The sequence below is a fragment of the Python bivittatus genome, unplaced genomic scaffold (assembly GCF_059951505.1).
Source record: "Python bivittatus isolate LINGU-HERP-01145 unplaced genomic scaffold, Pbiv_v1 ctg000960_np1212, whole genome shotgun sequence".
In the NCBI taxonomy this organism is placed as follows: Eukaryota; Metazoa; Chordata; class Lepidosauria; order Squamata; family Pythonidae; genus Python; species Python bivittatus.
The window spans coordinates 6446097-6468630 of NW_028277124.1; the positions used below are offsets into that span (position 1 = coordinate 6446097).

At 36.9% G+C, this 22534-nt stretch overlaps 1 protein-coding gene across 1 annotated transcript in view; it reads right to left on the reverse strand.

Annotated features, from left to right (window-relative positions):
• The window catches only part of XRN2 (5'-3' exoribonuclease 2), a 73872-nt gene that overhangs the window by 3351 nt on the left and 47987 nt on the right, over positions 1-22534 (reverse strand). The window contains exons 24-29 of the mRNA XM_007421396.4: positions 21289-21345; positions 15940-16008; positions 15645-15779; positions 12326-12465; positions 7033-7102; positions 2131-2275 (exon numbers count right to left, since the gene is read on the reverse strand). Of these exons, the coding sequence (XP_007421458.2) occupies positions 2131-2275; positions 7033-7102; positions 12326-12465; positions 15645-15779; positions 15940-16008; positions 21289-21345 (616 nt within the window). The remainder of the gene's footprint in view (positions 1-2130; positions 2276-7032; positions 7103-12325; positions 12466-15644; positions 15780-15939; positions 16009-21288; positions 21346-22534) is intronic.

The window sequence follows — 22534 nt, forward strand, 5'->3', positions numbered from 1 at the left end:
ATTCAATTACAAGTGGAAGTAAAAAGGTTTTCAGTTTTGGCAGCAAGAATGTTAAAATAAAGATGCTCATTTGTTAATGCAGATGCTGATGATAACCCAGCCCAAATCAATCCTCTGTAAGATGAAGCCCTCTTCATTGAAGGTTATGGATCACAACCTACCACACTGGTCCAGTACAGGTTGGCAGATAGATGTTTTTCAACTTCCCAGTCTAGGAGTAAGACAGTGACTAGCCCAAAGTCACCCATCTGGCTTCTGTGCGTAAAGGAGAACTAGAATCTGAGCCTCCCCTCTCTTAGTCCAGTACCTTAACTACCACACCACACTCTATCATTAGTATTATTGAGATTTATACAGTGCTTTCCTCCAGGACATTATGGTGGCATACTTGGCACTCCTCCAATTCCCCCCCCCCAAATCCTATGAAATAAGACCAGGCTAATCACTGATGATGATCCCAAAGCCATCCAGTCTGCTTCTGTGCCTGAGGATGGATTTTAATCTGGGTCTCCCTGATCCTAGTCTAATACCCTAATTACTGCACCATCCGCTCTACTACATTTTGAGCCTGTAGACAGGGATTGTTGCAATATTATTAATATTTTATTAACATGAATCACAATTCCTTCCTATCACTTATTTCTAGAGACTAAAGTATTTATAAAACAAAAGTGGCTGAGAATTTTTTTCTGATTGATGTAGGTGCCCCATATTTATTTATTTATTTATACAAAAAATTAAGTTGACAGGATGAGAATACAACAAAACATAAAGCAAAACTGAAGATTAAAAAAATTGAAGTACAATTACAATCCCAATTATCAAAACTAATTAGGCTAGCCCTGTCATTAGCATCCAAGTGCCTTGCAAAATAAACAGATCTTAAGGGCCAAAAGGTTGGGGGGCAACCTGTACCTAAGAAGGCAAAGTATTCCAGAGTGTAATGCTAGATGAGAAGGAATGCTTTCAATTCTCTAACCCCTTAACGCTACATGGGGTAAATAAAATAAATAAATCTAATTGTTGCAGAAGGTTCTATCCATTTACTACATCTCTTAATTTTCCACTGATACTTGGGTTGAAATATTTGAGTTGAAATAATTAGCTGTTGCAATATCTTGAATAGAAAAAGTTTGGTTTCCAACAAGAATGTTCTTATCTGACCTGTGGCAATGTGTGCAGATAATCCTATTCCTCTCTTATGAAAGAAAATTACAAAGGAAAGAAGCATTGTAATAGTTAAGAGAGATTTCTGGTTACTCAGCACTTGTCTTTTGAAGCTCAGTGTCCTGTTAGTATTAATATTTTTTTATATCAGTTTTCTAGAATTATTCATTTATTTACTGAGGGCCTAAGCCAGCCTGGCTGCATAGCTTTGATTTGTAGTTCTTGCATAGATAAATAAAAGGCTAGCTTTTATAGCTTTTATAGAGGCATAATAGATTTAATAAACCTCATGAGTAACTGAACAGATGGACAAACTGAACACTGACACATCCTACAATACCTTCAACCCATGGATGGCAGTAATACTATCAGGAAATCAAGTCTAGAGATATGGGACCAACTTATACCCGTGCTCACCTTAAGAGAACAGGTGTACCACACTGAGAAATCAAATTCTGCCAATACAATTTTAAAGGCAAAGACCAAAAAAGGAGGTATCTTATGCACAGCATCCAATGCTCCAGCCTTTGTCTTTTGTGATGACCCTCAAACTCAGAATGCCAGTTGTAAATTGGTTCTATCACCCAACTTATTTTTCTAGTAGTTATTATATTTTGGAATAGCAGATGCTTTCAACTAGATTCTTGATTAATCAATTAAGAGATCATTATGAAATGATAAAGATGAAATGGTCACAGTAAACATATATCCCAGTAACTAACATGGCCTTAATGATAGTTAAGTTTCTTTGGCTTATTAAATCACTAATTCATTGGATTTTGAAGTATCTTGTAAAACTACTAAAAGAAGCCAAATGTTTAACATACCTAATATAGCCCTTGAATCCTCAGGCCAATAACACTATATCCTATCATGATGAAGAACTGAAATGTTACTTTCTGAAGTTTTTCCTAACATATCTTCTTAGGAGACCACCCAAACATCACACTTTTTAAAAATTACCTGTCTTCCACGTTCCCTCCGATCACTGGGCCTTTGTGGATAATTCACTGGTCCCCCTGGACCTTGATATTGATTTTGCTGGTATGGTGAACCCTGGGAATGGGGCATGCGGTTCCAGGCAAGAAGAGGAGTAGCTCCAGAATTTCTGAAAGGGGCAAAAATAGAGATGGAGATGATAGTGTATTTATTTTTATTTATTTGAAAGCAATAGTTTTGCAAATAACTGAAGGTTACTGCATTTTTCAGTTCTGATTAGCATATAGTTTATTTACACATTTTGGAGCCCTTTTCAGTTCATAAGAATAAGGTCACTCCTTCCCCATTAATAGAACATGAAGTGAATACAGAAAAAGTGAAATGCTCTATGTTGTCCTTTCACTTTCACATATCAATTAGCAACAAACACAAGGATTTAAAAGTCTTTCTCAAATCCAGATTTTAAAGACAAATTAAAAGGAACCAGTCCATTAATGACTTTTCCATATGCTTCTGTGCAGTGATATGAAGAAGAGATTTAGGATAAATCACATCATCAGAAAATAACATATCAAGAATAAACAAGTGCAATAGTAAAGCTTTATTCTCTGAACATTCAGGCCACATTTGAGAACACATTCTTTCTAGTTAATTGCAGGTTGCAAATGAATTCTTACTGCAAAGTAGTTTGAATCCAGGGTAGGAGCATTAGCTGTTATATCTGTGCACCTCCATTATTTTATTCAATATGTCAGGAGGTCTGATCAGGAAGAAACCTTTTCAAGTTCTATTGATGCCAGTTTCAATTGACCAGTGACCTAGCAACGTAAGCACTAATTGGCACGGACAGACTAACATTTGCTGTACAGTTTATATGGGAACACAAATGCAATGTCTATTATCCCTGAGAATAGCATCCTAGATTGCTAACAAGAAATGATTCAAGTGTCTAGATCAACAGGTGTATGTACATGAATATGACTTATTAGAAAAACACACATAAACGCACACCTCAGAAAAACACATTAATACCAAGAGCTCCCTGAGGCAGGAGTTAATCAGTGTGACCAAAAGCTCAATTTTGAAAAAACAAGCAAAATACTGGATCATTAACAGTGTAAAAAAACAACAACCCAGGATTAACAAAATTGGCTAGCTAAGTAATTACCTACAACTGCAGAGAGTACTGTAGATACCAGCGTACATAGTGCTTGGAGAACAGACATCAAATGAACAATTGCTATTTGGGTCAGAATTTAATCTGTAAGAAATTACCATATGTGGTGTAAGACAGAGCTAATATTTTTTAAAGTTCTTTATGGACCTCTATAAAACAAGATGACTAAGAATTCAGAGAATTCTTTTTTGTTTGGTGAATTAAAGTCAGCTTTAGACAGGGTTGGATCCAATAGCATCACTCTGTTAGTGAATGAAGAACAAATTCTATTGAACAAATTCTAAGTATTGCCTCCTCTGGTCTACACACAAACCATCCTGGAAGTAAGTTTGAGATGTGGGAGGAAAAATAATGTTAGCATGTCACCTGTGTTTCCATCAAAGAACAGAAAACTACTCTAAACTGCTCTATGCACTTTTTGCTTCTTTCACCAAGGAGAAGCCCATTGAAGTACAATCCTCATATTCTTCTACAGTTCCAACATCCCAGCAGTGCATCCCCATTAAAGAACAGGGACTTTATTTTCCTGGGTCACTGATTAGCAGTGATAACTGAGCAATATTTTCCATGGTGGGCAGACAGGGATTACACTACAGAGTTGTGGGTGCTCAGGGGCAGAGCTGTACAGTGTGTCAGTTTCAGTTTAGAAGAGGTGCTTCAGAATGCAGCGGGAGCACAAATGCAGCACCTGTCTGTGACTCATTAAAGAAGATGCATCTGTTTCCAGGATTGCACAACTACAGGGGAAGCCTCCCTAGAAATAGGTATTTTAGCAGTTGAAGTGAATTGTTTGTGCTCCCATGTGTTTCTTCCTAAATGAATCCAAAGTACTAAACAGCCCTAGTTAGTAGTGAGCTTGGATACATGGATTGTTCCCTGACTCATGATGAACTGTTTTTTCTGAAACATGTTTTATATAACAAATTGGTGCTGGATCTAATTAAAGATCCATCAAGTCACACTTTTGTTACCAAAAGCAACCCCCCTGGGACGCTTAAAAGCAACAGTGAATATAGTGGTGTTTGGCCTCAGCATCTAATATCCACAGAAATATAATTAAGCCACGAAAAGTATCAACCCCCTCAGAAATAATATTGCAGAGAGAAACCAAAATTTTGGAAATGGTCAATCCATGTATCACCTTATAGTCTAAGAATAGCTTCTACTTTGAGTTGAATTCTATGTCAGATATGGAGACTATACAGGTAGTGCCCAGTTTAAGAATGGGTTCTGTTCCCAAGGGTTGTCAAATTTGTATGTAAGCCAGAACAGTATTATTGTATAATACTGTATAAGTAGTATTGTGTAATGAACTCGAAACATTGTGTATTTAACTCAAATTTTGCTACAATAGGCTCCATTCTTAACTATGGGTTGTCCCTAAACTGGGTGTTCTTAAACCCGGGGACTACCTGTATTTCAATTTTACAGGCTTATACATCAGAATCGATTCTTAGTAATTTGTATTGAATTTATTATAGTTCATAATTTTACTCAGTGAATTATACTGTGTTGACCATGGTTCTTGATACTCACTTTTACCTTAAAGCTTAACAGTGATTCTTAATCTTTTAAAATAATAGAATATATTCAATGATTTATAACCAGCTAATGATATACTGGAAAGCTATAACCTTCATGAGACATGTCTCTTGTTTATTCGTCTGTATTTTATTCTTTTATTTTTTCTCCATGTCTCTTTTTCAGGCTTCCTTATATATTTTCTTTAAAGAGTCTAATTAAAAAATACTGCAAGTAATTATATCACAGATCCAATAATAGAAATAATTTAATAAACAACCAAAACACTACTACCTCATCAAATGTTATGTATTACCCTACTATTCTTTCCTCATAATATACAGAGTGGCACAGCCATGATTCTCATTCAAGTACTGACCATAGTGAGATTACTGATGTGTATCTGAACCATTTCAATTTGGATAATCACAGAACATTTATTTGTCAATTACCACATCTGGGACTGTTTACTAAGCCAACAGTGTTTTTAAAAAAGAGAAGACAATGGATATATAATTTTACAATAGCATGCAACCTCAACCTAGAGAAATACAACAAATATCACTGTTTGGAATATTCCATCCTTAGTATTCTGTAATCTCCACTTTCAAAATGGCATCCAGAATAAAATGGAAGCAAAATGTAAAATATAATACTTTAAAACTTATATATTACATTTCTGTTTTATCAGTCAGGCTAGAGAATGTGTCTTCTGTGATTAACTACCATTTCCTTAAATACAACACCTCCCCCAATACTATTTGAAACAGTACCATGCATTTTTTCTCTTTAAAAAAATCTCTCTTTAAAAAGTTCTTGGTGAGTAGGTAGGAGGGAAACTGCTGAAATAAGTTTTCTGACAATTATATAAACTGATACGTTAGTTTAATGTATAATTTAAAATATAATTATCAGAAGAGTTACAGAGACCTGTCATGAATACGATGCAATATGGTTAGCAAACAAAAACAAACGAACCCCCCCAAAACAAAACAAAACTACTCTCTATCTTTATATCAAATTAAAATCTTAATCATGTAATTCCCCTTTTATGTTACCTTCTGCCCCCTTTGACACAGAAAAAGAACAATTTCAGCCAAGTCAACTACTTATTTTTTCTTCGTTAAATGTAGAAAAGCTCTAGAAAAGATTAATCTTGTCACAAAGAACCTCACAATGAAAGTATCAGAGCAGCAATAGTTTTTGGATTCAGTTTGCTGATGAAGAAGAAATTCCAATTCAGAAATATTGTATTGCCTTAGAAACATATCACTCAGAAAAATTCAATCTGGGATTCAATGAATATAATAAAAATCACAATGGATTAATTGGGAAGTACAGTAATATATTTTGTTATGAATTGTTTTCTTACACAATGGAACAATGCATCAAAATATGCTCAAATTAGCAATAAGTTTAAAATAATAATCTTATTTTGCACTACAGATATACTATAAATTATTCAGAGATATTCTTTTGCAAACTCCAGGATATCTGGTTTTAAGGGCACACAATCAGCTTCTCAATGAAGGACACATATACAAGACATCCCTTATTATCAAACCATGTCACATTCTCTCTGTTCCATGGTACTTATTGGACTGCAGATTCCTTAATCCTCCCCAGAGTCCCTCCTGTATTTAATTCAGTTCAGTCTTAAGTAGTTAAAGAAACTGTTTTCAGTAGCAACTAATAACTACTGACCTATAGTGACACGGCCCTACAATAGACTTGTCAGGCCTGAAAAAGCTGTACCAAAGAAGCTGATTAGGACTTCAAGAGGTCTGTAGCAAGAATCAATGGTTGGTCTGTGCTAATACTGTGGTTCCAACACAGAGATGATAAAAGTGGACCACCATTAGTTATGCCTCATTAAGTTCCACAACTCTACTAAAAAGAAATTTGTTTAGCCTGTCCAGAACCTAATGCAGTTCTGAGCTGCCTAAGCCAAAATTCAGTGCTGAATTTCAACGAAATAGAGACCACAGCCTGAAGAATGCTATATCCAAAGCAAAGTTAATGTTGAAGTTTTGATATGTTATAGAAAAGGTTTTCCTTTAGAAAATTTCCCCAACCAAAAAAAACCTAGAGATAGAAACCATGCCTATTTGGAATAAAAAATATGAAAAGTAGAAATTATAATTTACTCAAAAACTTCCATATATAATAAAGGAAAATAGTTATTTAAAACCTAAGATATATTTTGCAGAATATATGTTTCATCATACCTGTCAAATCTTTGTGGCGGTTGTTGAAATAGAGGCGTAGGACCCTGCCAGGAATCTTGGGACCTAAGATCTATAAGCAAAACAAAACAAAACAAAACAGTGTGACATTAAATTTAAACATTAGCATTACATTTAAATTTATACATTAAAATTAAATTAACAGTGTAAACATTAAATACAAGTGATGGCATATTTTGTTATAAAACAAGAATGTTAATAAAAACCTAGTTTCATTAAATAAACTTAGTATATAGTACTGTAAATATCTGACTAAAAAAGGAAGCTTCCCTTCGTATAATGTACAAGAGCAGGTTAGTTTCCAAAATTCATGGGGCGAGATTTAGTTCCAGAAGGAAGAGAATTAGTCTCTTTACCTTAATTAATTGATCTATTAATTAGTCATGTGTTTCTAATTCATCAATTAAATATATTTACACCATCTTAATCCAAACAACAGTATATAATACATCCTTACGCTATAAGTTATCATTGTGCTTGTAACTTATAGCCTTTCAACATAACAAAAAGCAATCTTTTATTAACTGAAAGATCTCTTTAGCACTTTTTTTTTTTTTTAATGTATTAGGGCTACCATATGTGGACTGGAGAAATCTGGACAACCTCTAGAAAATTCTAACTCTTTGCTTATGCTGGTCTATGATCACAAAAAATATTTTATTTTATTTGTAACTCTTTGCTGCCGTCTTTTCAGTCCAAACATGGCAGCCCTAAATATAATAAAACAAACCCCCTACCAAAGCAACGGTGATTAATGATACAGTCTTATCTATATTTAATGATAAGTAAGTCTTATTGTATCCAATGGTACTTCATTAGGAAGTTCACACAGAACTATTACCTAAAGGTTACATTACTATACTGTATACTGCTGACAAATGACAATGATTGTTTAAACAGCCATACTGAGGCCTACTTGGAGGCTATTGTCCACTTAATCCCTACCCTCACCCTTTATTGTCTATCCAGTTTTTTCCTTGAGGAAGCTATGTATCCTAGATAATAAGTACTGTACACATACTGTGATCTATACTACAAAACTATGCAGTCAAGGGTTAAGCTATGTATTTGGATGAACTATTGCTAATGACATAAAGCATTTCAGCTATCCAAACCACTCACCACTATCCACTTAAAACTTTCCTCTTACTACAAATATAAAATATTCAACAAAAACACATGACAAGAACATTACTTTAACAAGCTGTACAACTAAATGTCGCTATTCTTCTAAATAAATGGATCTGTAAGAAGCATAATCAACAGCTTCTTGGCTACTGTAGTTCAAAACATTTAGATTGTGTTTTAGTCAAAAGCTTCATGTTCAAAAAACATTATTATCTTTAGGGATGTTTAAGCATAACCTATTCATAGTACCTGATTTTAGGAGCTGTCCACTGGATGCATATTACGGGCAGTAATATACCTGTTAAATTTTAATATTCAAGGGCATCAGGGCCTAGGGATGACTTTCTAGAATGTCACATTGCCTTTCTTTGAAACTTTAAAAACTTGGAATATCTGGAAGAAAACCTGAGCATTTTTTCCATGCTCTGGATGGCTTATATTGTAATGGTCTGACCTGAACAAAAGGCTTTCATGGAAGTACTTGACCGAAGTGTATGCAGAGCAGATATGACCGCAACCTATCTTTGTAGGATGAAATTGATTCTAGTTCAGTTTTCAACACTGGTGATTCCTGCTTTGTGTATTATTTGAGCAAAGTAATTTATATTCAACAGGCACAACAACATAGCTTTTTACAGTTTTTCTCATGACTCTCTTTTAGATATTTGAAAATCAGATTTAAGCTTACTTATATGGCAACTAAACAGCATCATTATAAGCAAGACATGGGAGCACAACCACTATTACACAAAGCATTTCATTTCTAGAATTTATTCCAAAATTGAGCCCCAATTCTGAAAAGGATCTACTTGAGTAGGGAAAAAAGGAAATTAAGTAAAATAATTAAAATAAATACAAATGCTGTCCCACCCATGTCTGTAGTGCAGCCCTCAGAATACCATGCAAAGGATCAGAAGTTGCGTATCCTTGTTCTAATATAACACATTATGTTCTGAAAATATCTATTATGAAATATACAATTCCATATTAAAAGGCAATACTCAAGTATAGTTCTTATTAGTTGAAAAAATATAATGCTCATTTAGATAATAACAATGGAAAAATAATAATAATAATGGAAAAAAATAACACAATTTTTTACTATTCATTAGGGCTGGGTAAGAAAATAGGAGGAAACATAAAAGTGGGAAACACAAACACATAAACACAACTCATGATAGAAAAAATGATAGCTAGTAATTCATTGGTCCATAAAATGCAAGCAATTCCTTGAACTGTGCGGAGATTTAAGCTGCTCTTTCTAGTAGCGACTCAAGTGACAACTTGTGCAATCAGCATGGCAATCAAACTAAGATTTCATGTTTACCAATTTAAAAATGCTTTCCCCCCCTTGATTAATGGAAAGTCAGCTAATTGACAAGTTTCTGACTGAGATGAAAGTAATAAAATCATATACTCAAGATAGCAAAAACCAAACCTGTATTCACATAGTGCTTCCAGACTCCACTTGACTCTTATAAGCTATCAGCATATAATTATTCATCAGCTGAAAATTGGTACATCAATATCAAATCATGGAATGCCACCAACCCCTACTGCTAACTGAGAGAGCTTAAACAGAAATGACTACATTACCCTGCCATATTTTAATATTGATTCACTTATAAAAACACATTATGGCTTTTAAAAAAAGAAACCAGAAGTGAAGTAGAATTGAATATTTTTTTCCAAATAGATTTTGAGCTGCATCTTGACAAGCCAGTAAATCAACAAATATCTGTAACATGATTTCTCAAATAAACATCCCCTTCCCAAAGATACATGAACAAATATAGAGATACAACAGTGGTTTTCAACAGTGTTACTAGGAATTGTGGAGTTTCTTATTAAGATTCGTCACTGCAAATTTGGTTATCTGGAAGGACAGACTTGCTTATTTTTATTGATATTTCCTTCCAGAGTGAACAACCTGCTGCTCTGAAGCCTTTTTTCAGTTTACCCAGAGCCCCAATGACTACGTGCCAATTTTCTGTGGTATAATTGCCAAAAATTGGTGACACAAATTCTATCTGTTGTAAGGCATAGAAAATTTGAGAATAATCTGAAAGGGTGGCCTCTTCTCCATCCCATTTAATACCCCTGCTCCCACCAGCCATGGGAAATTGTTGTGCACAGATAAGTTACATAAGGTTCAGACTGAGATGTAATATATTTATACTGCTCTGAAAGAGGAAGCAACATAAAATGCGTTAAATAAATAAATATTAAAACAAATAATAATGGCTTGAACTGTGTATGTATCCTAGAATATTATCCCAAACCCCTCTGCAATGTGCATGGCATTCTTTTGCTGATAAGTTGATGTGGAAGATAAGATAAGATAAGATAAGATAAGATAAGATAAGATAAGATAAGATAAGATATGTAACATTGAAAAAATTGAAATGTTTAACAAGGAAACGTTGAAAATAGGAAAAGATGGTCAGTGTTATGGCCTTGCTGGCCTTGTTTTCTGAGGAGGAAGGAGAGCCAGGGGCATCTAGCCCTGAAGGGGTGATTGCAGCACTGTTGAAGCCAAGAGCCCGCCTCTAGCTGAGGCAGGCCCAGCAAGCCCCCACGACTCCCCGCCTGCACCCACTGACAGCCTCTCTGATTTTGATGTTCAGCCCCCCAGTCCTAAGCAGAGACTTGCTCGAAAGATACAACAGCAGAGGGCTGAGCTCCGCAGGTCAGCCGGACTGGCCAAAAGGCAGGCCGGCAGGAGAGCAGAGTCGAAGGAGTAATGTGCCTCCACTGGGCATCGGGGTGGAGGCTTGGTTCGGCTCGGCTTATTTATTGGCCTCCCTCCCGGGACAGAACTCTGAGAACAGCTTTTCCAGCCTTGGCGCTTTCATGTTCACCTTGTTGTCCCGTGTTTGAAACTCTGGACTCGGCCTCACCGTGTCTCCTGGATTCGTTGCTTGTTTATTGGACTCCTGTCCTCAACCCGTGCCAAGCCTGGGACTACATTTACACTTGTTGTCTTAAGATACTGGTAAAAAGGACTTTTTTCCTCTGAAAGTTCTACCTAAGCTTTGCCTATTGCTGGACTGGAGAGGCGTCCAGCTTGCTATCTGGTTGGCTAGCAGTCGGTAGTGCCGGCACAGAAAAGTCAGCTGCAGAGCTTCAGGAAAAGCATGCATCTTGTGATTTCAGTGGTCCAACCTGAGCAGACACTGACTAATTTGAAACTCATCAGCATATTTTCCATACATGGTTATCCCAAACAAAACATGAAGCTCAGACCTGAGGCAACAAAAAAACGTGGACAACTTTTAGCCAAATCACATTAGCTTATTTTGTACCATTCTATGAACCTTCATGGAACTGTAAGTTTCCTTTCAAGGTATCAGCTGCTATCAGGAATGAGAGGGAGGTAACACTGCAACAAGAAGTAGGATCAAATATAAAAGTAAAGCTTATTTTTAGGGTACAGTCCTCCTGGAACAAGAATCTTATAGTCCTTTTCATGCCTCACTGGGGCAAAATAAACTTTAGGGGGAGGACCTTGTTGTACCCTGTTGGTACCTCCTTATCTCATATATATTTTCCTGGGAATACAGTTTCTTTAGGGAAGCACCAACAGGTGCAGAGACAATTTCTCTGAAGCATTACGCATCCCAAATATCAAATGGGTTCATACAACTGCTGCCATTAAAAAACCTTGATTAATACTAACCAAGTTTAGCATGCTGAGTGAATGCAACCATCAGGTCTTCATCTGAACCAATGAATTGGGATCCATTTTGGAATGGCATCTATAATATTTACTCAAAATCTGCTATGTGCCCACAGGTACAAAAAGGTGCAAATTCCTACTTCAGATATATCAGTAATTCTTAGAATAACCCTCTAAAGTTGGCTAGTGTGATCATCAGCCTTGTTTAAAATATGGAGTGTAGAAAACACAAGGGAGTGACTGGTCTAGGGCCACCAGTGAATTTGTGGTTCAAGTGAACAGGATAATTCTCAGATCAACTTTTCATCCATGACAGAACAGAAGCTCTTCTGTGAAAAAATGCTTAAACAGACTCAAGAGCAGGAAGCTCCAGTGACTATCACATCTGAGACATCAGTGACAATGATGTTTCCGTCAACAAAGAAACTTGATAGAGAAGGCAAATGAAACAAAAAATAAAATACTTACTTGACAGCAGTTTGGGAATCTGTTGCTGTGGCCTGCCTAGCAATGGTCTATACGTGTTTCCTTGATTGTAAGCCCCAGGGGGACCAATATTACTGTAAACCCCACTTCCTGATTGTCCTCTGTCCCTTGACATTGCATGGCTGTAATATAGGGAAGAAAAACAAAAGAAAGTATTAATTTTCTAGGAAATAAATGCATCCAAATAAGCTCAGCTCCACGCGTGCCATGAAGCACAAAGCTTGCATTTCAGACCTGCACAAAGGTGCATTCCTAAAGCTCTGGACAAAGCCAGATACTGTGGACCTAGAAATATACCTATTCTGAGTCACGCAGAACCAGTATGGTGCTAGATTAGAGCCAGGAAGACCCAGGTTCAAGTGTTTTTGGGCCAGTCACTCTCTCTCAGCTCCTACCTCACAGGGTTGCTGTTATTCGGATAAAATGAATGGAGACCCTACGCCTTGAGCTCCTGGAGAAAAGGCAGGATGTAAACCTAACAATACGTACATGCATTATGCATATCTGTCACTATGGGAAACTAACCTTATATAACCAGCTTTCTGCACATAAAAATACTGTATATGCACACTGATTTTGTAAAGTCTTCCTCTTCCAAAGTAACTGGGAGGAAATAAGATTATATAAATACAGTATTTTAATCCATACAAATAACTGAAATTATACGTGATTCTTTACTTAGGGTAGAAAGAATGCATGATTCTACTTTGTCCTACCAAGTATAAAAAAGTTGCAGAGCCCACCCTAAAATCTAAACCTTAATTTAAGTTACCTTACTAACTTATAAAAAATATAATGATAGCTATTTCAAAGGGTAGTGAATTTTTTTGGATACTCTTAGATTCATCACTCATTTGCTTCATTTTTGCTTTCAAGTGAGGAATGAATATATCCGTTATGGTTGTAAATTATGGTTTCTTTCATGGAACAGGTTCACATATCATGCCAAAAAAACCATGATACGTAAATACAGTATTATTTTGGGAGCATCTGGCCATGAATAGTGATTAATTAAAATAGGCAAATTATAAATAAAATGCAGCCACAGACATTAACAAGACTCCTTAGAACACTGGAGGGGAGGGGGTACTTCTTGAGTTTTCACACACAACAAAGTTATGGAATGCTCCTGTGCATCAGGTAAGTAATCTGGTAAAAATCTTAGGAAATGCAAGAAAAAACAAGGCAAGAGCACAGTTAGCGCTGAGATACTTCAAATTTGAGAATACTTAGGGGGATTCAGAAAACATGCTTCTTTTTCTTTTTTAATAGTAACTTTATTAAAAATTACTATCACAAGTAATACAAACTAAAAAAATTAAAGAATAACAAGAAAAAATAGAAGGTACAGAAAAGAAAAATAGAAAAGAAAAATAGAAAAGAAAGAAAAAATAATATAGTAAAGAAAAAGAAAAGAAATATATAAATAAATGACTTCCCCCTTCATCACAAGTATAAACAACTTTAGTAACGTATCGCCTTCTCCTAAAATACGACAAATGATTTCTTCTTCCTATATCCCATCTCTTATCTATAAACAAATCCTTAAAATCTCATCATTTCACTCCTGATCAGCAAAAGTCCATTAAGGGTTACCAGAGATAACAACGTATCTATTTTAATCTTGATCAAATAAACCAACTTTATAGTCCTTCATTTTACTTTTAACAATCTTGATCTTTAGTCCCTTCAAATAGTGTCCTGGAACTTGATTTCTTTTCAATTTTTCTTTGTCCCTTCTCACAAAATTTTTCAAAACTTTAACAAGCCTCTTTTGTAAATCCAATATAGGAAAATTATCCAGGTCAGCCTCTTGGTTTGTTATTTGTATATTCCTTCTAATTATCAAGACATCAGCCTGTTTCTTTTGTATGTCCAGTGTAGCATCTTTTTCCATATCATTCTCGTAGCCTGTCGTTTTAAAATCCACATTCAGATCAGTCTCAGTCTTGTCCAGTAAAACTTGTTCCTCTTCCAAAACATCTTTTAAACACAGTCTATCTATAGAGGCAGACACTCTTAAAATTAACTTCTGGGTCCATTGTTCAAAAATATCCTTCAGTATGTCCAATGTTAAAATATTTTGCTCCATTCTGTATTAGTAAGTCAAAGTTAAGTGTTCTTGTACTTTAATTGTAGTCTTTAGTTCCTTCTAGTTCCCTCTGGTGTCCAACCTTCAAAGTCCCATTCTATCGGGTTTTTTTTTTTTTAAAAGAATTCAAAACAAGAGCATTTTCCCATGGGAAGGATTCTTATAATTAATTCAAAAATCTTATTTCAAATCCATCTGGACCCTTAGTCCATTTCTAACTTTCCAAAATCAAAGTTCTAATCACCCTTTTGGTGCTTATTCCCCCCCCCCCAATTAAGTCCTTAAACTTGTATTTAAAACTTATGTCGCTAAGGATTGAAGGAAACTCATCCTGTGTTTTCAGACTTGTCGATCCAAGGGTTCCTAATAGCTGAAAAGCAGTTAATAAGCAATTTCCAAAAGTGAATTCCGAAAGTATACGAACCCAGTATCCTTTTAAAGGTGCCAACCGCCGTTTGAGCAAGGTGGCTATTTCCTTGTCTCCCAGAGCTCTAAACCTGCCAGAGACCACTGTCTTGCAGTTTCTTCGCAAGGAGCAACTGTTTAGCGCACTTGTGGGTGATCTCAAGTCCTCTCCTTGTCTGGAGAGGAATTATGAAGAGCCGGTCTACTCACTGGCTCTTCATTCTGCCATGGTAGTTGGCTCTGCTTTTAGTGAAGCCATCTTCAGTTCACCAATTTTCCCCCAGAAGTCCCGTCATTCTCAAGAACATGCTTATTTTTTCAAAGAAGAAAATCAAGGTGTTTTGTTTTGTGAGAATATGAGAGTCCTACTAGACCAATTAAGGACCTATCTAGTCTATTCTATACCAACAGTGGCTAAATCACGCTTATGAATGGAATAAAATTCTCCATGTAGTGTCCCCCAATGATGGGTAGTCAAGAGGAACTGTCTTTCAATACCTGTAATTGATATTCTTTCTTCCATGAATTTGTCTAATTCCTAACGTAAAGCCACCTGAATTGATAGCCATAGCTACATCCTGTGGATTCATCTTTCACTAAACATAATGCAAAACATTAAAAACATTCACACAGTTTTAACCTGCTCAACATAAAGTGTTCAAACAATCTTAATTACTCAACAAAATGTATCAAGTCCAGTTTCAAGACATGAACATCTTTGTATGGTTTCCCTGTTAAATATGAGCAAATAAATGTAGATGAGTAATAATAATTAACAATAAAAAAAAGCTCATAACTACTTACCCTAATGTTCTGAATGCTGACTGGTCCAAGTGAACTTGCCTCCTATCACGGTTAAAGCCAAGCTGTGGTCTCCAGGTTCTGCCATCATTATTAGTTTTCTCCCAGTCACCTGGCTTCAGAACTGCTGCAGGTTTTCTGATTGTTAAGACAAAATAGTTTAATGTAATGTAACAGAGATGGAAGAGACCAGAACCATCTGGTCCAAATTTCAGCATAATACAGTTACATATATTCAATTATACAGCAACTGGTTCAAAAACATTTTTAAATAAAGATAGTGCAAAAGCATACTTACTTTGCCCCTGATAATACAGCTGCCTTAAAAATAAAGTCGTCTTGGAATTGTGGATCTTTAAAGTTGATACTAAGAACAAAAAATATTTGAAACAATTGTGATGATTTAATAAGACTAATAATCCAGCTCTATGAACAATTCTCGCTATTCCATTCCTTTTCAAGATATACATTTAACCAAGTGAATCAGAAACCAAGTCAAGCCAGTCAAATTTATCACCTGTGCAGACAAATGTATTCTACCAATCTTGTTTGCTTGCTCCTTATTTTGCAAGCAAAACCAAGATGTTTATCAGCAGACCACCTCTGACCTGATGTGTCACAAATTCCAGAGGCTAATATTTAATAAATGATGTAATTTCATGCAGATGCTTTCTGTGACTTTTCATTCAATTGCATGTAGGTAAACCTTACAACACATACGTAGCCTTCATCTCACAGAGGTCTTCTCATAAGGTACTACTGTCAATTGTATTGGCGGATCTAACAGATATATGGATTCAAAATGGACCTATTTCTTAAGCTTATCATCCCAGGGATTCTGACCTTCTTACAACAGATGGGCTGGTACTGATGGAAATAAGAAAAATCTATTACAGATTTCTTTTCAAACAAAAAATGTGAAAGGAATATGCACCAGCACAAACAAGCACATAATTTAAGGAATCTACCATGATCACTCTTAAAATCTTTCTCAGGTCAAAACTGGTGTACAAAAATGCATACATTTTGAGAAATTTGGTGTAAAAATGCAACCCTTCAAAAAATGCCAGCTTCTTTGATAGTGAATGTGAGTCATCAAATAGCAGGTAAATCAAGTTAGTAGCTGCATTCTTCAGGTGGTCCAGAAGTCCTACCATTTTTTGTAAAACAAGGATTGGGTATCCATACCACACATGTAATCTGCAACCACTTTTTTTTTCATAGCAGCCTTAAACTCTGTCACAATTTGGAGATACAATTTTCTGCTATTTAAGAACCCTCACCCCAGCCTCTCTCCAAAAACCAAGAAAAATAGAGATACTTATAAGGGAGAAGATCAGTCCAAGAGAAGGAGCTAGGTCCTATCTTCAAAGGCTCACAAGTGAGAACAATGGTATGGCTTGATTTGTATTTTGTGGCTTTAACAACTTGAAAATAATGAAGCACGTCATCTTTGAGTCAAAAGGTAAAAAGCCAACAGATATTTTTATGAACTGAAAGCAGCCTTTTTCTTGTTTATATAACTTTAGAGAGAACAGAAACTAAAACATGAAGAGAACTTCTTTTCTAAATTAATAAATTAGCTCTCTGATCCACCCTCCTAAGCTAGAAAACAAATCTGCCCAGGACTGGTAACTTATGCCTTTAAACACATTTTAATGTTTGCATGTTTCATTTAATATGCTCTCTTTTTATGTATTTTTAATATCCTTACAATATATTCTGAATAAGATAAAACTAGTCTTTTCATTTACTGATCCTTCAAAACACAGGATAAAATAGTCCCTTACATGGAGACTCTATTTTGGGAGATGTATTATCTTTAGTCAGCAAATCTTGAGATAGCAATCTCAAAGACATTTGGAAGATTTAAATTTCCTAGAAAAGGGGGGATTTGCTATAACAGATGTGCCTGCTTGTGTGAGACAGCACCATCTACTGTAGCTATCAGGACAGATAAAAAAAAGTACTAACATATGGTCCAGACTAGCAGAAAGGTTGTTCAACCAATTCAAGAAACATAATTTGGTCTCTGAACGAATGGCTGTAACTTAAGGACGACCTGTATTATAAAAACAATATCATTGAATGATCTTTATGTAATTTCAATAAATAACCACTGGTAATTTCATTGATTTTTGTCATAATAGGAATACTTTGGGAGATTTTCGAATATATTTTAGTACATGTGGCAATCTTTAAGTCAATTTAAATGTTCCTGTTGTAATTGGATAAGAGATCATGTGTCATTCCCAAAGAAAAAACACTTTTACCCAATTTTGGGTAATGTACCCAGGTTTGGGAAGCACTGCTATAACCAGAATTGAAGTTAAACGTAATATGAAGTGTCCTTTTAGTCACTTGAGAGTAGGCCTGATAGGAAAGTATTAACTCCTCTTGTCCATGAGAAGATAGAACATTTACCATTGTAACAATCTACAACTGTACATTAGATCAAAAGAAATATGCAATGGAAAGAGTAAGAATACGGGTAGGATGCCCTATCAAAAGTGGGAACTGCACAAGCATGTAATCTTTTTGTCTCCACATCCTATTCTAGTAGAGTTATAATTAGGGTATTCTGCTTTTGCTTATGATGGGGATGAAGCCTACAGGAATGGGAAATCCCACAGCAGGATCCCTAGCTTTGACCCCCCCCAAAAAAGATTATAGTAACCTCTGGAGGACTGCGTGGCCACAAATTACTTTGGGGGAGATGCATTTGGGAATCCTGTAATACAGGGGTCCTCAAACTTTTTAAACAGGAGGCCAGTTCACGGTCCCTCAGAATGTTGGGGGGCCGGACTATAGTTTGAGGAGAGGCGGAGAGCCGCCGGACCTGGCATACCTGTCATGTAGAATAGCCCGGCTCTGCGATCTCCCTCCTCGTGCATTGCCTGCAGCTCCCGACATAGCCCCGACACTTCCGCTTCTGACAGACAGCAGCGGCGGCCAATCAGGTGGGCGGGCCGGATAAATGACCCTGGCGGGCCGTATCTGGCCCGCGGACCGTACTTTGAGAACCCCTGCTGTAATATCTTACAAAGGTGGAAGCACTGATCCCTGTTCCAGCTTTGCAGATTTCTGTCAAAAAGATGCCTGCACTCCTATATCAGAGTGCATTGTATTTCTCTGAAGGGATCAAACTTCTACATACAGGTAGTCCTGGTTTAGCGACTGCCTCATTTAGCAACTGCTCGCAGTTACAGTAGTGATGAAGAAGTAACTTTGCAGCCAGCCCTTGCATTTACGACCTTCACAGGACTGAAAAGCAAAGTAAAGCTGAAGTAAGATAGTAAGCACAGTTGAGGTTTCACTTAGTGACTGTTTCACTTAATGATCAAGTTGCCAGTCCTAATTGTGGTTGCTAAATGAGGACTACCTGTATAGGCAAAGGCTACCATTCCTCTTCCATACCATGTCACTCTGGCTTTTTCAGAGATGGACCAATAGTATTCTGGATATTAATTCCCTAAACTAGAAGCAGTTCACAGTATTCCAGCTGTGATGTTCCAGATGAAAAAAGATTTAAACAATCTACAGGAGTGAAAGCAAAGATTTAGCTGGCCCAATTGTGAAAGGAGTTTCTTTGTTCTGGAATCATTTTTCCTGGTCACTGATTGTACCCTTTTGTCTCTGCTATTAATCAAGAGAAAAGACTGAGGGAATTGCCATGATTTAGATGAGAAATAGTTTTTGATTAAGTGAACCATCTCCCAGCACTCAAGACACTTTTCTTGCTGCATTACTATTCCTGAAACTAGTGCTCCCATGAAGAAGTGCAAGTAATTCATGGCGGAAACAGGTATGAACTCAGATGCCCTGGTGAGCTTGTCATTTTAACTGTATGGCTCTCACTGGGTTTTCCATAAATAATCTGTGAATCCATGGAATGAGGCTATGGTGGGCCTTACCACAGAGCGATCTCAGTATTGCTTTGGTCCTTCATGAGTGAAGGAATTACCTTCCTCCTTGGGGACCACTGATTTGGGAATAGTTTTATCCCCCACCTTGAGTATGTTTTCTACAATACTGTGGACAGAAGACATAGATGTTCCAGTGTAAGTATCTAAACAGCATTCCCAGTAATACTGGGTAGAGACCTGTTTTAAACAGGCTGTGTTGAGGGGAGGGGGGCATATTGCCTGATGGGTTCCTATCCTATCTGGCTGATTCTACCATCAACAGGATGTTGGGGACTCAGTATATTTTGCTGGGTATGAGGATCAAGATGGTGGGTTGATCAGAACTTGGACAGGAAGTGATGAAATCCAAATTGGGGGGGGGGTTCCCTGAGTTTCCTCTTTTTATTGGCAGTAGAGTGAAAGCTAAGAGATAAGATCCATCTCTGGATCTCCCTTTGTATTTTCTATGTTTTCTGTTTTTGCAATTTTATTTTTTTTTGCATTTTCTCCCTCTTTTGCTCTAATGAGATCAAGATGAAGTAGGAGGGAATAGAGAAGAAATGGAACTCATTGGGGTTGGGAATCCATTTGTCTCTTGTTAGAGATGATTTGTCTCCTTTTTTCATCACTGGGCCCTCCAGGGGTTGAAGTTTTGGCCAGCAGCTTACTCAGTAGAGAGCAAGGCCTGTGGAGCTGCCTCCCTCGGTTGGCAGGGAATAGGGTTACAGTTAGAGTGACCTTCCTAGGCAGTGGGTAGAAAGAAGAGGGCTTTTAAAGCCCAGAAGTTCTGATTTAGGAGGACAAGACAGCATGGGGCAAGTATAGTATGAGGCAAGAACAATCCACGAGGTTCACATGCTCCCTTGTGCTGCTCTGCGGAGTTGCTGTGGCCATTTATAGCTTTCACTGCCTCTTCTTCCCAAAAGCTGGAAGGGAAAAGCCAGGATTCTCTTTCACATCAAAGATGGTGGTAGCCTGAAATATAGCTAGTCTGGCACCTCTGAATATATAAGAGGGAACATAGCTCTTAGTATCTACCCAACATTCTTGATGAGAACAGCTTCTTGGCAGACTGATCCCTAGGCAATCTGATCCTGGCAGCCATTTTTCTTCCCACCAAAGGATTACTGTGGGAGGCAAGCAAAGACTAAGGGGTTATTGTGTCTGGATAAACTTTGTTTAAGGCTTAAGCCTTGCCATCTCATAGAAGAAAGGAATTAATTCTTTCCTATGGATTCAAGAAAACATTGTTTTCTGAATTAAAATGGAAGGCACACTTCAGTCCCACAGTAGATAGATTTACTTTTACAGAGGATAATAGAAAAAATGACCACATCATTCAGGAGGCAATGGCCTTTTTCTACATGAATCACAGAATTGTATTTGTCTCCTGACATGAAGTAAACAAGATCAGAGAAGTGAATAATCTGTGGATACAGTAAACAGACTCTTCTGTAGGTGGTACTTTGGAAGAATCATTTATGTTATTTCACGTGATTCACTAGTGCAATCTTATGGGGAACACAGAATGTAAACAAATATACAGCAGGATTATGAAGTTCCCAGATGACAAGATAAAGACAGAGATAGGCCTACAAACCCAAAGCACCAAGAACCTGTAATGTAAGGGAATCACCTCTTTATTTTCTTTTCTACCTATCTGTAACACCCAGTAATCTTAGATGAGAAGCAAGCCAGAATTGGTAAAGGGGGGCATACTATAACCTGAATTTACAAATTACCTTATGGCAGAATTCTGTGTCAGATCACGCAGCAGTGGCACAGGAGATTGCACTGACCTGATGGTTAAGGGAAAATGGAAGAACTGTTAATTTAAACATAAAAACCTTTCCTGACTGCAGAGAATGGTGGAACACAGATAAATTGACAGTGGCCATAATCCAGAACATCTGCCTTTTAGAAGAGAATAGACGTAGCTCAGGGTTGAACTGTGGGGTCCTTGGTGCTCTCTGAGCTGGGTTGTTTGATTACAGATTGTTCGTCTCCTTTGTAGTTCCTTGAACACCAACTAGCAGTCAGAAGACGTGATGAAAACTCCTTAATTTCACAACACATGGACAGGCTCAACCATAGTTTCAACTGGGAAACTGTGAGCATCCCAGACCAAGCTAAATCTAAAAACCCTAGGGAATTCCTGGAAACTTGGCACTCAGACACATCAGCCATCAATAGACACATAGAGATAAACCACATTTACACACCATTCAAAAGAGACAATAAGCAAGTTAAGAAGGAAACAAAAAGGCCAGAACACACCCTCTTCAGCAGCCTACACTCAGATAAGCAGGGATTAACACCAGACAAACAATCAAGCAGAAAACAATATGCTAATCAAGGTACTACCAAGGAGACAAACAATCAAGCAGAGAAACAATCAAGCAGAAAAAAAAAATACCCTAATCAAGGAACTACCAAGGAGAAAACCACACCTCCACCAACACTGGCAGGGCAAGCTACTGTATATAAACAGGGAGCAAACCCCACACCCACTAGCACTGATGATGTTACCCAGTTGGGTAATCAAACGTTTTCAATCAAACAACCAAGCTCAGAAAGCGCTGAGGACTCTACATTTGCCTTTTGTGCAAAAGGACATTTAAGTGATCTAAGTGACCAAATTCTTTACAGATACTACAGAAATATTTTAACGTTCCTAAGACAAACATCTCAAGCAGCATAGTTTTAAATGTGTGTTACTACAGAAAGAATAAAAGCAACAGCAATTTGCCTCAATTCAAGCAAAGTGAAGATAAGTTAATATTTCAAAATGTCAGGTCTGTGATATGTCGTTTTAAAGAACAAACAGTGCACAAAGTAGAATGATCAACATTCCTTTTTAAACAAGAATATGAAAAGGTACAATTTAATAAAAACAGAGCACTTAATACCAGAGCTTCACATCAACTCAAGTACGCTATTCTTTAAAATACTTAAAGACCCATCTTCAATCCCATGCTGCAAATAGAG